The 15,286-nt window shown below is 53.5% G+C and overlaps 2 protein-coding genes across 3 annotated transcripts in view; both read left to right on the forward strand.

The window, feature by feature from the left end:
- The first annotated feature begins 1,189 nt into the window (after positions 1-1,189).
- LOC127566548 (tigger transposable element-derived protein 1-like) lies at positions 1,190-2,710 on the forward strand. The gene is given in 3 exon segments (XM_052008962.1): positions 1,190-1,570; positions 1,573-1,989; positions 1,991-2,710. Coding segments are annotated over 3 exon segments (1,518 nt in total).
- A 12,020-nt stretch (positions 2,711-14,730) lies between these two features.
- The window catches only part of LOC127566572 (PDZ domain-containing protein 4-like), a 41,339-nt gene continuing 40,783 nt past the window's right edge, over positions 14,731-15,286 (forward strand). Inside the window, exon 1 of one of the 2 annotated variants that reach the window (XM_052008989.1) lies at positions 14,731-15,162. In XM_052008989.1, coding sequence (XP_051864949.1) covers positions 15,103-15,162 — 60 coding nt within the window. In that variant the 5' untranslated portion in view covers positions 14,731-15,102. The remainder of the gene's footprint in view (positions 15,163-15,286) is intronic. The other variant, XM_052008990.1, reaches the window with a different exon arrangement.

Genomic DNA, 15,286 nt, shown 5'->3' on the forward strand with positions numbered 1-15,286 from the left:
TATTAACCCTGCCCGCCAGATCCATTTTGCCCTCCTGATTTCCCTCTGGTGTACTCCTGCATCGAGGGATTCGTTTGTTCCTGATTGCCTAAACCCATGTATGCCTTCTTTTCCTGACCAGAGCCTCGATCTCTCTCGTCAGCCAGGGTTCCCTAAAGCTGCCAGCCTTGCCCTTCACCCTAGTAGGAACATGTTGCCCCTGTTCTCTTGATATCGCACTTTTAAAAGCCTCCCACCTGCCATTTGCCCCTTTACCAGCAAGCAGTCTCACCCAGTGACCTCTGCAAGATCCTGCCTAATGTCTCAAAATTGGCCCTGCCCCAGTTTAGCAGCTTAACCTGTGGACCCCTCCTATCTTTCTGTTTTAAAACTAACAGACTTGTGGTCACGGCCCCAAAGTTCTCCCCAACTGATGCTTCAGTCACTTACCCTCCCTCATTCCCAAAGAGAAGGTCCAGTGTTGCGCCCTCTCTAGTAGAGCCTTCTATATCTTGATTAAAGAAACTTGCTCGGATGCATTGAACAAACTCCACCCCATCCAAGCCCTTTGCACTGTAGGCGCCCCAGTCAATGTTAGGGAAGTTAAAATCTCCCATTGATACCACCCTATTGTTCTTACAACTATCTGCAATCTCTCTGCTCCTCCAGTTCCCACTGACTAATCGGGGTCCGATGATACAATCCCATCAAAATGGCCCTCCCCTTGTTTCTGAGCTCCCCTGGAATATCACTGTTGTCACGTCCTCCCTCATCAAAAAGGCAACCCCTCTCACCTCAGTCACACGTGTAGCATCTGCTTCCCAGAACATTGACCCATCAGTGCTGCCCTTCCCTCGCCCATGTTTCCATTACAGCTATAATACCCCAGTCCCCAGAGCTGATCCACACCCAGAGTTCCTCCACGTTCCCCGTTAAACCTCTTGCATTGAAATAACTGCAGTTTAAACCAGCGGTCTCCTCTCCATCTTTGCCGTGCCCCAGATAATCCTGTCTACTCAGCTCGCTCTTATTGACTGCAGTACAGGAAGTCCCCGACTTACGAACATCCGTACTTACGAACAGACCTCCGTAAAGCCTATTATTTTAAGGAATCGAGTTACACACAATGGTTCGTACTAACGAACGGGCGGACTATTTTGCGCGACGCTCAAAACACTGTGCGTTTTAAGCGGTTCGTCGGCCCATAATTATGGCTTCAAAGTGTAAATCTGATGCAAGTGATGGTGATGCATCAAAGAAAAGGAAAACGATCACGATTGAAACGATAGTGGAAATAAAGTGTTCAGAGAGAGGTGAAACGCCAACAAACATTGGAAAAGCGTTAGGCTACAGTCGGTCAACGATCGGGACAGTTATAAAGGACAAGGGGAGAGTAACGGAGTATGTGAAAGGCTCTGTCCCAATGAAAGCGACAATTGTCACTAAACGCAGTGGTTTACTTATCGAAATGGAAAGGCTATTGGTAGTTTGGTTAGAGGATCAAAATCAGCGTAATATTCCTATTAGCCTTGGCTTAGTGCAAGAAAAGGCTCGAAGCCTTTTCAGTAATTTAAAGGCTGCACATGCAGCAAGTGAAGTGCTTGTGATGAAGAATTTGTTGCAAGTAGGGGTTGGTTCAACCATTTCAAAGGGAGGGTAAATTTACACAATATCAAGGTGCAAGGTGAAGCAGTGAGTGCCGATGTAAGTGCTGCGAGAGAGTTTCCTGAAATGCTGGAAAAAATTATCGAGGAGGGAGGTTATGTGCCTGAGCAAATATTTAATGTAGGTGAGACTGGCTCTTTTGGAAAAAAAATGCCTGAAAGGACATACATTTCAAAAGAGGAAAAAACTGCTCCAGGGCATAAGGCATCCAAGGATAGGCTAACGTTATCGCTTGGTGGTAACGCATCTGGGGATTTCAAGCTTAAGCCTATGCTTGTGTATCGTTCCCTAAATCCAAGGGCACTTAGCCGAATCATCAAGGCATCTCTTCCCGTTATTTGGAAGGCAAAACACAAAGGCTTGGTTAACAAAAGCTCTCTTCGAAGATTGGTTCCTGAAGTTTTTTGTTCCTGCTGCTGAATGTTATTGCTTGGTCAAGAAGATTCCTTTCAAAATTCTCCTTGTGCTTGACAACGCCCCCGGACATCCAAGCACTTTAGATGACCTTCACCCGAATGTAAACGTCGTCTTTTCACCACCCAACACCACGTCACCACTTCAGCCAATGGATCAGGGAATCATAGCCTCCTTTAAGGCTTACTATTTACACCGGACCTTCTCACAGGCAGTCAGGGCTACCCAAGCTGATGCAATGACCTTAAAGGGGTTCTGGAGGAATTACAACTGCTACGATGGCATCAAAAACATTGCAGATTCTTGGGAGGAAGTGAAGAAAACCAACATGGACAGGGTCTGGAACAAACTGTGCCCCCAATTCACAGATGGTTTTAAAGAATTTCCAGCTGAGGACGTCGCCGAAGCCAGGCAGGCTGTGGTTGATATTGGTAATAATCAACTGCAGTTAGACATCAATGAAGATGGTGTCTTAGACTTGCTTGAATCCCATGCCGAAGAACTGACCAATGAGGACCTTATGGAGCTGGAGCAACAGATGACAGCACTTGAGGACGAAGGCTGGGACCAAGAAACCCCAGAACCCAAGAAGTTTTCGACAAAGGAGTTAGCTGAAGCCTTTCGTCTCATTGAGCGGGGATGGCAAAGTTAGAGGAGCAAGATCCTAACGCAGAGAGGTTCAACAAAGTTTACCGGATAGCTACCGACAGCCTCAGCTACTACAAGGCCATTTATAATGAGAAAAAGAAAAGCTCTGTTCAAGCTACCCTTGATGTTTACTTTAAGAAATTGCCTTCAGAAGTTAACCTTCACTCTACAGCAGCAGAATCAGGCCCTGACTCTCCAACACCAGGCCCATCATCCAATTAATAAAGTCATTTTAATTGTTAATTAAGGCTCCTTCCGGTATGCAAGACATCAATCGGAACGAGAGTAAGTGTTAACCTTCAATCATTATCTTTTCTTTTCTATCTAAACAGTTTAAGAAATGCTTCTTTAATGTTTTTTATACCTACACACACACGTTCTCTCTCAATTATAAACATTTGACTAATTGATGCTAGATGTGAACTGTACGTAACTGTTCCGACTTACGTACAAATTCGAATTATGAACAGACTCAAAGACGGAACTCGTTCGTAATCCGGGGACTTCCTGTATTTGCCTCATCTGCCACACTCCTGCTCGGGGTCCTGCCCCCTGCCAATTGAGAAAGACTAGTCAATCTCCCAGCCAGGATACTGGTCCCCCTCCAGTTCAGGTGCAACCCGTCTCTGTTGTACAGGTCACCCCTACCCCAAAAGAGATTCCAATGATCCAAGAACCTGAATCCCTGCCTCCTGCACCAGCTCCTCAGCCACACATTCATCTGAACTATCTTTCTATTTTGCCCTCACTAGCACATGGAGTAATCCAGAGGGTACTACCCTTGACGTCCTGCTTTTTAACCTCTTTCCTAACTCAGTTTATTCACTCATGCCTTTTTCCACCTATATCGTTTGTACCAATGTACACAGTGACCTCTGGCTGCTCACCTTCCCCCTTGAGAAGGTTCCGCACCCACTCAGAGACATCCTTGACCCTGGCACCTGGGAGGCAACACACCATCTTGGCATCTGCAAACTTATTAACCAGGCCTCCTAAATTCACATCCAAGTTGTTCGTATATATCACAAACAGGAAAGGTCCCAGCGCCGATCCCTGCAGCACACCAGCGGTCAGACTTGCATCCATCCACCATCGCCCAGTCAACTTTGGATCCACTTTGCCAACATGCCTTGGATCGCAGGTGCCTTGAAGTCCATATTGACAACATCTACTGCCTTGCCTTTATCGATATCTTTCCTTACCTCTATCAGATTCATGAAGCAGCAGTTCCCCCACCCAAACCATGCTGACCATCCCTGCCTTTCCACATCCTATGCGTCGGGATTACCCGACCACTGATGCGAGGCTCACTGGTCTGTAGTTCCCTGGCTTGTCCCTGCCGCAGTTCTTAAATAAAGGAACAACATTAACCATCCTCCAGTCTTGTCATACCTCAGCCAGCGCTAACTAAGGTGCAAAACACCTCCCTCAGGGCCCCAGCTATCTCCTCCCTTGCTTCCCATAGAAACCTCAGATAGATCTCATCTGGCCCTGGGGATTTATCAACCCTTATGCATCCCATGATATCCAACATTCCCCCTTCTTAACACTGATCTGCTCCAAATTATCCCTGTATCCCTCCCTGAACTCACCATCTACAACACCCGTCTCCTTGGTGAATACAGACGAGAAGTATTCATCTATATCTTCACCCACATCCCCTGGCCCCACACATACTCCCCCACCCACCTTCACCATTGAGGACATCTTCAAGAGGCGGCATCCATCACTAAGGACCCTCACCACCCGGGCCATGCCCTCTTCCCGTTACCACCATCGGGGAGGAGGTACAGGAGCCTGAACACCCACATTCAACAATTCAGGAAGAGCTCCTTCCCCTCCGCCATCAGATTTCTGAACGGTCCATGAACCCGTGAACACTACCTCATTGTTCCTTTTTTTTGCACTACTTATTTATTTTGTAATTTATAGTAATTTTATGTCTCTGCACTGTACTGCTGCCACAAAACAACACATTTCACGCCATATGTCAGTGATAATAACTCTGATTTTGATTCTTCTTGCTCCTAATATACAAAAATAATCTGAATTCTCCTTAATATTACCTGCCAAGGATATTTCACGCAACACACTGAAGAGCTGGAGGAACTCAGCGGGTCAGGCAGCAGCTGTGGAGAGAAATGGACAGCTGACATTTCGGGTTGAGACCCTTCATCAGGGCACTGATCTTCAAAAGGATATTTCATTGCCTCTTTTGGTCTTCCTAATTTCTTTATACCTATACACTGTATATTCCTCAAGGAATTTGCTTGATTGTAGTTGCCTATGCCAAACCTTGCTCACCTCTGCAGACTACATTGAGCAAAATGCCCTCACAAACACACAGAAACACACAAAAGGTCCATTCTGAGACAGCACACATCTCAAATGGCCAGCAGGGGGAAGCCAAGCTCAGTACTGTAGCAGACAAAAGGGGCTCTGGGCTTGGGACAGGAGGTAGCTCAGAGTTAAATAGAAACATATACAAGGGGATGTCTGTACACTGACCGGAGTCTCTCAGGTCATGTCTGTACACTGACTGGTGTCCCTCGGTCCCTTCTCTCATGGGGGAGATCTGTACACTGACTGACCAGTCCCTCTCTCTCTGTCTCTCTCAGGGCGATGTCCACACACTGAACGGTGTCTCTCGGTCCCTCTCTCTCTCTCGGGGGATGTCCGCACACTGACCGGTGTCTCTCAGTCCCTCTCACTTACACTGAGGATGCCGTGGTCTATGAGGGGTGATACATCTCTGCAGAGTTTTTATTGCTAACTTGGGATTTTCTCTCTCTGAATGAGCTGTAATCTGGTCAGGAGTGTTTATACCCTGCTGTCAGTGGCTGGCACCCAGTTATTTGAGGTATCGTTAGAATGACAGCCCCATAATTGAAAGAAACAGGGTGTGAAAAGGGAGGTCAGGCTGGGAGCTGCTCACGTTCAGAGATGAATGGAGCCATACTCCGACACAGAGCTGACAGGTCTGAGCTGTTCATCAATGAAGGAAAGCGTCGGGAGTGAGAGAGCCGAGGGGGTGAGGGAGGGAGATGGAAAGGAGAGGGGGAGGGAGGAGACGGAGGGGGGAGGGAGATGGGGGAGAGATACACACAGGTTAAGGAGAGTATGAGCAAGGGAGAGAGTCAGAGGGATAGAACGGCAGTGGGTGGGAGAGAAGGGAGTTAGAGGCAGCAGGATGGATTGCGAGGGGACAGGTGTGAAGGGAGATTGGGAACATGGAAGAGGCAAGACTCAGGCAGACACGTGGGGAAACCGAGCTGGTGACAGACACACGGAGAGGGAGGATCTACAGGACGATAGGCAGAGACAGGCGCAGGGACAGCCACAAACAAGAGAGATGAACACACCACACAGTTATACACATACACACGCACTGCACACACACACACCGCACGGACACATACACACACACACACCCTCTGCACCGACACACACGCACTGCACAGACACACACCGCACGGACACATACACACACACCACAGGGACTCACACTGAACAGACACACACCACACACATGACACACACCACACAGACACACACAGATACATGCACACACACACAGATATATGCACACATACACCGCAGACACACACACACACTGCACGCACATACACACACCGCACAGACACACACAGAGTGAGACATACAAAGACCAGGATGTACAAGGTCCGTCCTGTTACCTGGTGGGTACAGTTACTTTGCTGAACACATCACAGACGAGGAACAAAGGAAGTGTATCAGTGATGGCTGCTTCATGATGCACACTGAAGTCTCAGCATTCACAAAAACCCAGCATCAGACGGGAGTCAGTTAAACACACCACCTGCCCGATCGATCACCTTGAGCCGGGGCTCAGCTGCAATTCAACTGTGAGTCTAGTCAGACAACAGGTCACCCTCCAAACCTGTGCCCTCCAGTTTTAGACACTGCTCTGTGGGGGAGAAGGTTCCTAACATCAATGCCCGTTTATATTTTTGCATTCCTCAGTCAGGTCACCCCTCAGCCTCTCCATTCTCTTCCCATAACAGAGACACCCTGTCCCTTGCAACGCCCCTTCTCCGGAGCAGTCACACCCCTCCTCGCGTGTACTGACCAGAACCACACACAGTGCTCCAGCCGTGGTCTAACCAGTGGTTTATGAAGTGATATCATCATCTCCCTGCTTGTACATTCTACGCTCCGGCTAACAAAGGCCAGCATCACCACCTGCGCCTGCCCTCATAGAACATAGAACAGTACAGCACAATACAGGCCCTTCAGCCCACCATGTTGTGCCGAACTTTAAACCTCGCCTAAGACTATCTAACCCCTTCCTCCCACATATCCCTCTATTTTAAATTCCTCCATATGCTTATCTAGCAATCTCTTGAATTTGACCGATGTACCTGCCTCCACCACCGCCCCAGGCAGCGCATTCCACGCCCCAACCACTCTCTGGGTAAAAAACCTTCCTCTGATATCTCCCTTGAACTTCCCACCCATTACTTTAAAGCCATGCCCTCTTGTATTGAGCATTGGTGCCCTGGGAAAGAGGCGCTGGCTGTCCACTCTATCCATTCCTCTTAATATTTTGTGCACCTCTATCGTGTCTCCCCTCATCCTCCTTCAAGTGCCCGTCTGCATACTTCATGTTGTGAGAGTCTCTGCCCCCCCGCCTGCCCAGGCACTGTTCCAATTCCACCCCCCACCTCTCCGGAGGGAGAAAGCTCCCCCTCTGTTCCCCTCTCAGCCTCTTCCCCCCTTGCCCTGACCCTGTGCCCTCTGGTGTTGGTCACCTCTGCAGTGGGGAGAAAGTTTCCTACCTCCCACCCTATCTCTGCCGGCCCCCCCCCCCCCCCCAGATGTGTGCACCTCTACCAGGTACCCCCCGCACCCCCAGCCTTCTCCGCCTCAGGAAGGACACGGCAGGCACACAGTAGTGTAGTGATTAGTGTAACGCTATTACAGCGCCAGCGACCCAGGTTCAATTCCTGCCGCCATCTGTAAGGAGTCTGTACATTCTCCCTGTATCTGCGTGGGTTTCCTCCGGGTGCTCCGGTTTCCTCCCACATTCCAAAGATGTACGGGTTAGGAAGCTGTGGGCGTGCTATGTCGGCGCCAGAAGTGTGGTGACACTTGCGGGCTGCCCCCAGAACACTCTACGCAAAAGATGCATTTCACTGTGTGTTTAGATGCACATGTAACTAATAAAGATATCTTATAGGACAGAGCCAGCCTCTCCAGTCCCTCCTCATAATGGGAACGCTCCACCCCAGGCACCACCCTGGGGAATGCCTCTGCTCACCTACTTCCTCCACAGCCGTGTACAATACTCCAGCCGTGCTTTACCCAGTGGTTTAGAAACAGGCCCTTGCAGCCCATGTCCTCCATGCCTGTCCACACTAATCCCACAGCCCATATTGGACCCGTATCCCTCCCTTTCCCATCCATGCCCCTGTCCAAATGCCTTTGAACATCATCGACGTATCTGCCTCCACCACCTACCCCTCAAACCCCCTTCACAATCTCTCGCCTCTCACCTTAAATCTGTGACCTCGAGTTCGAGACTCTCTGCCCTGAGAAAAAGACACCAACAATCTCCCCCCGTCTACGCCCCTCATAATTTTTACAAACCTCCAGAAGGTCACCCCTCAGCCTCCGACATTCCAGTGAGAACAACCCCAGCCCACCCAATCCCTCCTTACAACTACAGCCCTCCATTCCAGGCAACACCCTGGGGAATCTCTTCTGCACTCTCTCTGTTGCTACCTCGTCCTTCCTGTCGTGTGGTGACCAGAACTGTACACAATATTCCAAGTGTGGTCTAACCAATGTTTCATAGAGCTGCAGGGTGACGTCCCAACCCTTGTACTCAATGCCTCTGCCCGCGTGCCTTCTTCACCACCCTACCCACTCACGTCACCACTTTCAGGGAGCTACGGACTTGTGCTCCAAGGTCTCTCTGTACATCAACACTCCCAAGGTCCCTGCCATTTACTTCATACGTCCTATCGGAATTTGACCTGCCAAAAGTGCACTACCTCACACTTGTCTGGATTAAATTCCATCTGCCACCTCTCCGGCCAACTTTCCAGCTGATCTGCATCCCGCCGTATCCTGAGACAACCTTCTTCACGACCCCTGACTTCATTGATTTCCATCTTGCCTGCAAACCTACTGATCAGACCACCTGCATTCTAATCCTGAAAGGTCCCAGCGCCGATCCCCGCGGTACAGCACGCTGCAGAAACACCCATGCACCGCCACCCTCTGCCTCCCATCACCAAGCCAGCTATGGATCCATTTTGCCAACACGCCTCAGATCCCCTGCACCCTAACCTTCTGGATCAGCCTACTGTGTGAAACCTCGTCGAAAGCCTTAATTACGTCCGTGTAAACCACATCCATGCTCTGCCTGCCTGCTTCATTTCCTCCTCCAACAAACTCAGATTTGTGAGACAAGGTCTCCCTGCACAAAGTTATGCTGACTCCTCCCAATCACTCCCTGCCTTTCCAAGTGAGCCCATATCCCGTCCCTCGGAACCTTCTCCAACAGCTTCCCTACCACTGGCGCAGGGCTCACTGGCCTCCAGTCTCCAGGCTTATCCCTGCTGCCTTTGTTGAACAAGGGGACAACGTTAGCTACTCTCCAGTTGTCTGGTACCTCAGCTGCGGCTAATGAAGATGAAGAAGTCTCCCCAGAGCCCCAGTATCTTCTCTCTCGCTTCCTTTAGCGTCCTGGGGTAGAGCCCTGGGGATTTACCCTCCTGAATGTGCACCAACATTTCCTCCTTTCCAATACAGCCATACAGAAGTTGTACCAGAACCTCCCTGCTCTTATACTGTGTCCCGGCTCATGAGGCAAGTATCCCGTACGCCGCCTTCACCACATCTGCCTGGACTCATACACCGAGGTCCCCCTGTTCTTCAATACTCCCTGCGGCCCCACCATTCACTGCACAAGTCCTACCGTTAGGAGTCCTCTCAGTGTGCATCACCTCTCACGGACCAGCATTCAACTCCATCTGCCTGTGCCCTGCCCACCTCACCCACTGATCAGTGTCACCCTGCAGCCCCAGACCAGCCCCCTCAACACCAACAGCACCGATTTACGTATCACCCACACGGTCTGTCCTCAAACTGCAAGCCGAAGTAAAAAAAAACTAAGGCACACTCGGACTTAACCGTAAAAGTTAATAAATGTTGGCTGTTACCTTAGGGTAAGTGAAATAGGCTCACAAAAGCCACACCCCCGGACTTGTGAAGTCGGAGATCTGTGGAGAAAACCCACACTGTGCTTCCTCTGCCTACCTTCCTTGCTGTTGACTCAAACTGCTCCGGTCCTGTCAGCTGAAGTCACTTGACCTCAATTGAAAAGCTCCCAATTACCTCGTTCACAGGCTTACCTGAAGCTGGGGCTCAGCCAGAAATCTCAGGGCTTCAAGGATTGCACAGTAACAGCGACCAGGTGATAAACTCTGTGAAATAATTCACTCACCAGCCCTGCATTCGGTCACTGCTGTGGCCCAGGGACTCGGACTTCCTTCTGGGATCAAGTCACGCTCGCGGGATCAAACCCTATTGAAGATTTCGTCCATTAGTCCAGTACAGAGGCAGCGCCGCAGTGTGGGAGGGACGGTGAAGGAGCGCCACAGTGTGGGAGGGCTGGTGAGGAGGGAGCGCTGCGGGAGGGGGTGGTGAGCAGGGGGCAGCAAGGAAGGAGAACCGCGCAGTGTAGGGGGGGCAGCAAGGAAGGAGAACCGCGCAGTGTAGGGGGGGCAGCGAGGAGGGAGCGCCGCACTGCACTGTGGGAGGGGACAGCGAAGAGCGAACGCCGGTGAGGAGGGAGCGGCGTGGGAGGGGGCAGCGAGGAGGCAGCGGCGTGGGAGGGGGCAGCGAGGAGGGAGGACCGTGCCGTGGGAGGGGGGAGCGAACAACCAGCACCTTATTCTGGGACCTGTGTTCAGCCCCCCCTTCCCCCGACACCAGAGGAAACGTTACCCCCACATCTAGCCCGTGGAGCCTCAGAAGGAGCCTGTACATTTCGAGATGTCTTTCATCTCCCTCGGCACTGCCCCTCCCTCAGGAATCCAGGTGGGTCTTCCCTCGTCACGTCTCTCCTTCCCTGGGTGGGGAGACCAGACCTGAACACGGTCTTGCAACTGTGCACTCACCAGGGCTCTAGGTAATTGGAGCAGGATCTCTCTTGTACACAAATCCTATAATAGAGACCAGCACACAGCCTCCCACATTATACCCCCTCTGCCATGCTCTTGCCCGTTCATTTACCCTGTTTGTTTTCCTCTGAAGACTCTGCACCCTTCTCACAGCCCATTCATTGACTTAAGGAAGGGGGGTGGGGCAATCCTGTCTACTTCAATGGCACTGAGGTCAAGAGGGTCAAGAGCTGCAAGTTCCTGGGAGTGAACATCACCCACATCAGCCTGTCCTGGTGCAACCGAGTAGACGCCACGGCCAAGAAAGCTCACCAGTGCCTCTACTTCCTCAGGAGGCTGAGGAAACTCAGCATGTCCCCGTCGACCCTCACCAACTTTTATCAATGCACCACAGAAAGCATCCTATCCGGATGCATCACGACTTGGCCAGGACCGCAAGAAACTGCAGAGAGTCGTGGACAGAGCTCAGCACATCACGGAAACCAGCCTCCCCTCCATGGACTGTCTACACTTCCCACTGCCTCGGTACAGCAGCCAAGATCCCACCCACCCCAGACATTCTCTCTTCTCCCCCCCTCCCATCGGGCAGAAGATACAAAAGCCCAAAAGCACGTACCACCAGGCTCAAGGACAGCTTCTATCCCACTGTTATAAGACGATTGAACAGCTCCCTCGTATGATAGGATGGACTCTCGAACTCACGATTTACCTCGTCGTGGCCCTTTTGTCTACCTGCACTGCACTTTCTCTGTAACTGTGACACTTTATTCTGCATTGTTTTCCCTTGTACAACCCCAGTGGACTGTGTAATGAATCGATCTGTATGGATGGCATGCAGAACAAAGTTTTTCACTGTACGTCAGTACATGGGACAATGATAAACCAATTTACCAATTTCACCAGCAAACTTGGATATATTACAAATGATCCTCAGCCGGACCATGGCTAGAATTGCACGTGGGGGGTGTGCGGGGGGGGGGACGTGGGGGGGGGTGGGTGCGCGGGGGGGGGGGGTGCGTGCGAGCACGCGCTTCCCGCAGCGCACCCTCCTCACTGCCCCTTCCGCGGTACTCTCACACCCCCCCCCCCCCCCCACCACACCGCACTGCAGCAGGTGGTGCAGCCTGGCCGATGGCACCCTGTCACTCCAGAACCGGGCCTGCTGCCAAATTCGGGTGAGCCCCCCACACCACCACCAGACACAGATCCCAGAACACGTCCATCGGCTGTGCCAGTAAGGTGCAGGGTGGGCAAAGGAGTATGAAGCTTCCAGCAGTCAAATAGCCCAGTGAGGCTGCTGCAGGTGAACACCCTCACATCCCCGTCTGCTGAGACAGCCCTGGCGCGTGCACACACACGCACACGGGGCAGCTCGCGCGCACACACACATACAGGGCAGTTCACGCACACACATGCACACGGGGCAGTTTACACACACACACACACACACACACACACAGGGCAGTTCGCGCACACACACACACGGGGCAGTATGCGCACACATACACACACAGGGCAGTTCACACACACTGGGCAGTTTGCACACATGCACATAGGGCAGTTCGCACACACACGCACACGAGGCAGTTCACACGCGCACACGGGGCAGTTCGCACTTACATACACAAAGGGCAGTTCGCACACACACGGACATGCACATGGGGCAGTTCGTACACACACATGGGGCAGTTCGCACACACACACACACGCACACACACACACACACACAGGGCAGCTTGCCCACGCACGCACACGGGGCAGTTCGCGCACACACACGCACGGGGCAGTTCACGCGCGCGCACACACACATGGGGCAGTTCGCGCGCGCGCACACACACACGGGGCAGTTTGCACACACACACGGGGCAGTTCGAGCATACACACGGGGCAGTTCGCGTGCACACACACACACACACGAGGCAGTTTGTATACAGACACACACACACTCGGAGCAGTTCAGACACACATACTCAGGGCAGTTCGGACACGGACACACACAGGGCATTTCAGACACGGACACACACACACGGGCTGGACGTGTGCCCCGTGTGGTGGGTGGGAGGGAGGGATTTATCGGAGGGAACCAGGAGAACCGCTTGCTCCGCGCTGCACTGGAGCAGAATTTTGATCAGAGCCTCTGCCTGGACAATGTGCATGAATAATTCAGACACACCCTGCCGTGTGCTGCATGCCGTTTGATCTGTGCAGAGAGCAGCCGGCTCCGCGCCACCCACCACTCACCCCCAGCTCCCACAACAGCAGGCTGACGGTCTGGGACACCTCTCCCTCACCTCCCACATCCCTCCCTCACCATCCGTCCCCCACCCCCGCGCCCCTCCCACTGTGCCTCCCGGAGCTCGGCCAGCTCTTTGAAGCCAACGCTCTGCCGTGATTCCAAAGGGCTGACGCACAGCAGGATCCCACAGAAAACTGAGGGCAAGCCCAGATCATCGCGCAAGGACCAAATCTAGCTCCAGGTCATGGGGAAGATCTCCACCCCTCTCCCTGCTGTCGGATGCACCCGGGGGCCTTGAGTTCATGTCAGATCAGGCCCACTGCATTTCCCACAGCGCTCCCTCCTCACCGCCCCTCCCACAGCACGGCCCTCCCCCCTCACCACCCCTCCCACAGCGCGGCGCTCCCTCCTCACCGCCCCTCCCACAGCACAGCCCTCCCTCCTCGCCACCCCTCCCACAGTGTGGTACGGCCCTCCTAAGGCCGGGCAGGGGAACACCACCACCTGCAGATTCCCCTCCAGGTTACCCCCATCCCGATGGGAATATCTCACCGTGGCTGGGTCCACATCCCGGAACCTCCTCTCCAGCTGCGCCTGCCCCACACAGACCGCAGCGGTTCGAGGGAGAGCTCACCCTCCTTCTTGGGGGCAGTTCGGGGTGGCTTTGGCAGTGATGGTAGCTCCTGAGAAAGGAATAAGTGAAAGGAATGAATGGCCGATGACAGATCACAGGCCCAGAGAGTGAGTACATCAGGTGCCTGATGTTTAGTGATAGCTTCCCCTCAGGGTTCAAACTGATCTATAATTAATTACGTTTTATCTTCAGAGGCAGTCTCAGACATCCGAGCCAATCCAACTAAAAGTAGGATGCGGCTGTGTTACCACCACTGGGCTCCATCCAGTCCCTAAAACCCCAATAAAGGGCATAACTGAAACAGTACTGAGGGAGCGCCGCGCCGTGGGAGGGGCGGTGAGGAGGGAGCGCCGCGCCGCGGGAGGGGCGGGGAGGAGGGAGCGCCGCGCCGTGGGAGGGGCGGGGAGGAGGGAGCGCCGCGCCGCGGGAGGGGCGGGGAGGAGGGAGCGCCGCGCCGCGGGAGGGGCGGGGAGGAGGGAGCGCCGCGCCGCGGGAGGGGCGGTGAGGAGGGAGCGCCGAGCCGCGGGAGGGGCGGTGAGGAGGGAGCGCCGCGCCGCGGGAGGGGTGAGGAGGAGGGAGCGCCGAGCCGCGGGAGGGGCGAGGAGGAGGGAGCGCCGAGCCGCGGGAGGGGCGGTGAGGAGGGAGCACCGCGCCGTCCATAGATCCAGGTGGAAATGTCAAACTGAGTGCCTTGTTCTTCAGTGAATCCATCTCTCTTTCTCTCCATCCCCCTCCCTCTCTCGCACTTTCCATCTCTCCCCTTCTCCATCTCCCTCTCTCTGTCTGTCCCTCCCCCTCCCTCCCCTGTACCCACTCCGAGGCTCCGCACTGCTGCAGATCTGCAGCTCCCCACACAGGGGCGCCCTTCCCACCACCGGTCACACACACACCATCCCACATCAGCACATCTCCGCCCCCACCCCCCCCACCAGCCCGATGAATATTCAATATAGGCTCATTAATATGCATGAGGCAGCTTTCATTCTCTGTTTGCTGACCCTCTTGCCTGCTGTACTGCGGTGCTGTGTGTGAACGAGCGAGCGTACGTGGGCTGCCGGCACGGTGATGGGAGGCTGCGAGGTGTCCTCCAGGGAGGGCACGTTGTCCAGGGGAGAGGTCCACCGGTGAAGGAGCCGGCATCACGATGAGATTCCGGACACCATGTCCCTGCTTGGCATCACCTGGGAATTGGGCAGCGGACGGAACGGCGGCGGCAGGTGGGACGGGAAGAGGGTCTGACTGCTGCGTCGGTGCACCGAGAGGGAGCCCGGCCCTCGACGACTGAGCCTGGAGCTCGAGAGAGAGGTGGCTCAGACCCTTCCCGCAGAGGCAGCCTCCCACCTCTCTCCCTCGCGATGGGATGTAATATGTGTGTGGTGGAGAAAGCAGAGGAACAAAACAAGGTGCTGTGTCAGGTAGGGGAGGTGTGTGTGTGTGTGTGAGACGGGGAGAGAGAGGGTGGGAGGGACAGGGAGAGGGGGAGATGCAATGAGAGGGAGGGGGACAGGGAGGGTGGGGGAAGAGACAAGGAGATGGAGG

This window comes from Pristis pectinata, chromosome 43, assembly GCF_009764475.1.
Source record: "Pristis pectinata isolate sPriPec2 chromosome 43, sPriPec2.1.pri, whole genome shotgun sequence".
NCBI classification, from domain to species: Eukaryota; Metazoa; Chordata; class Chondrichthyes; order Rhinopristiformes; family Pristidae; genus Pristis; species Pristis pectinata.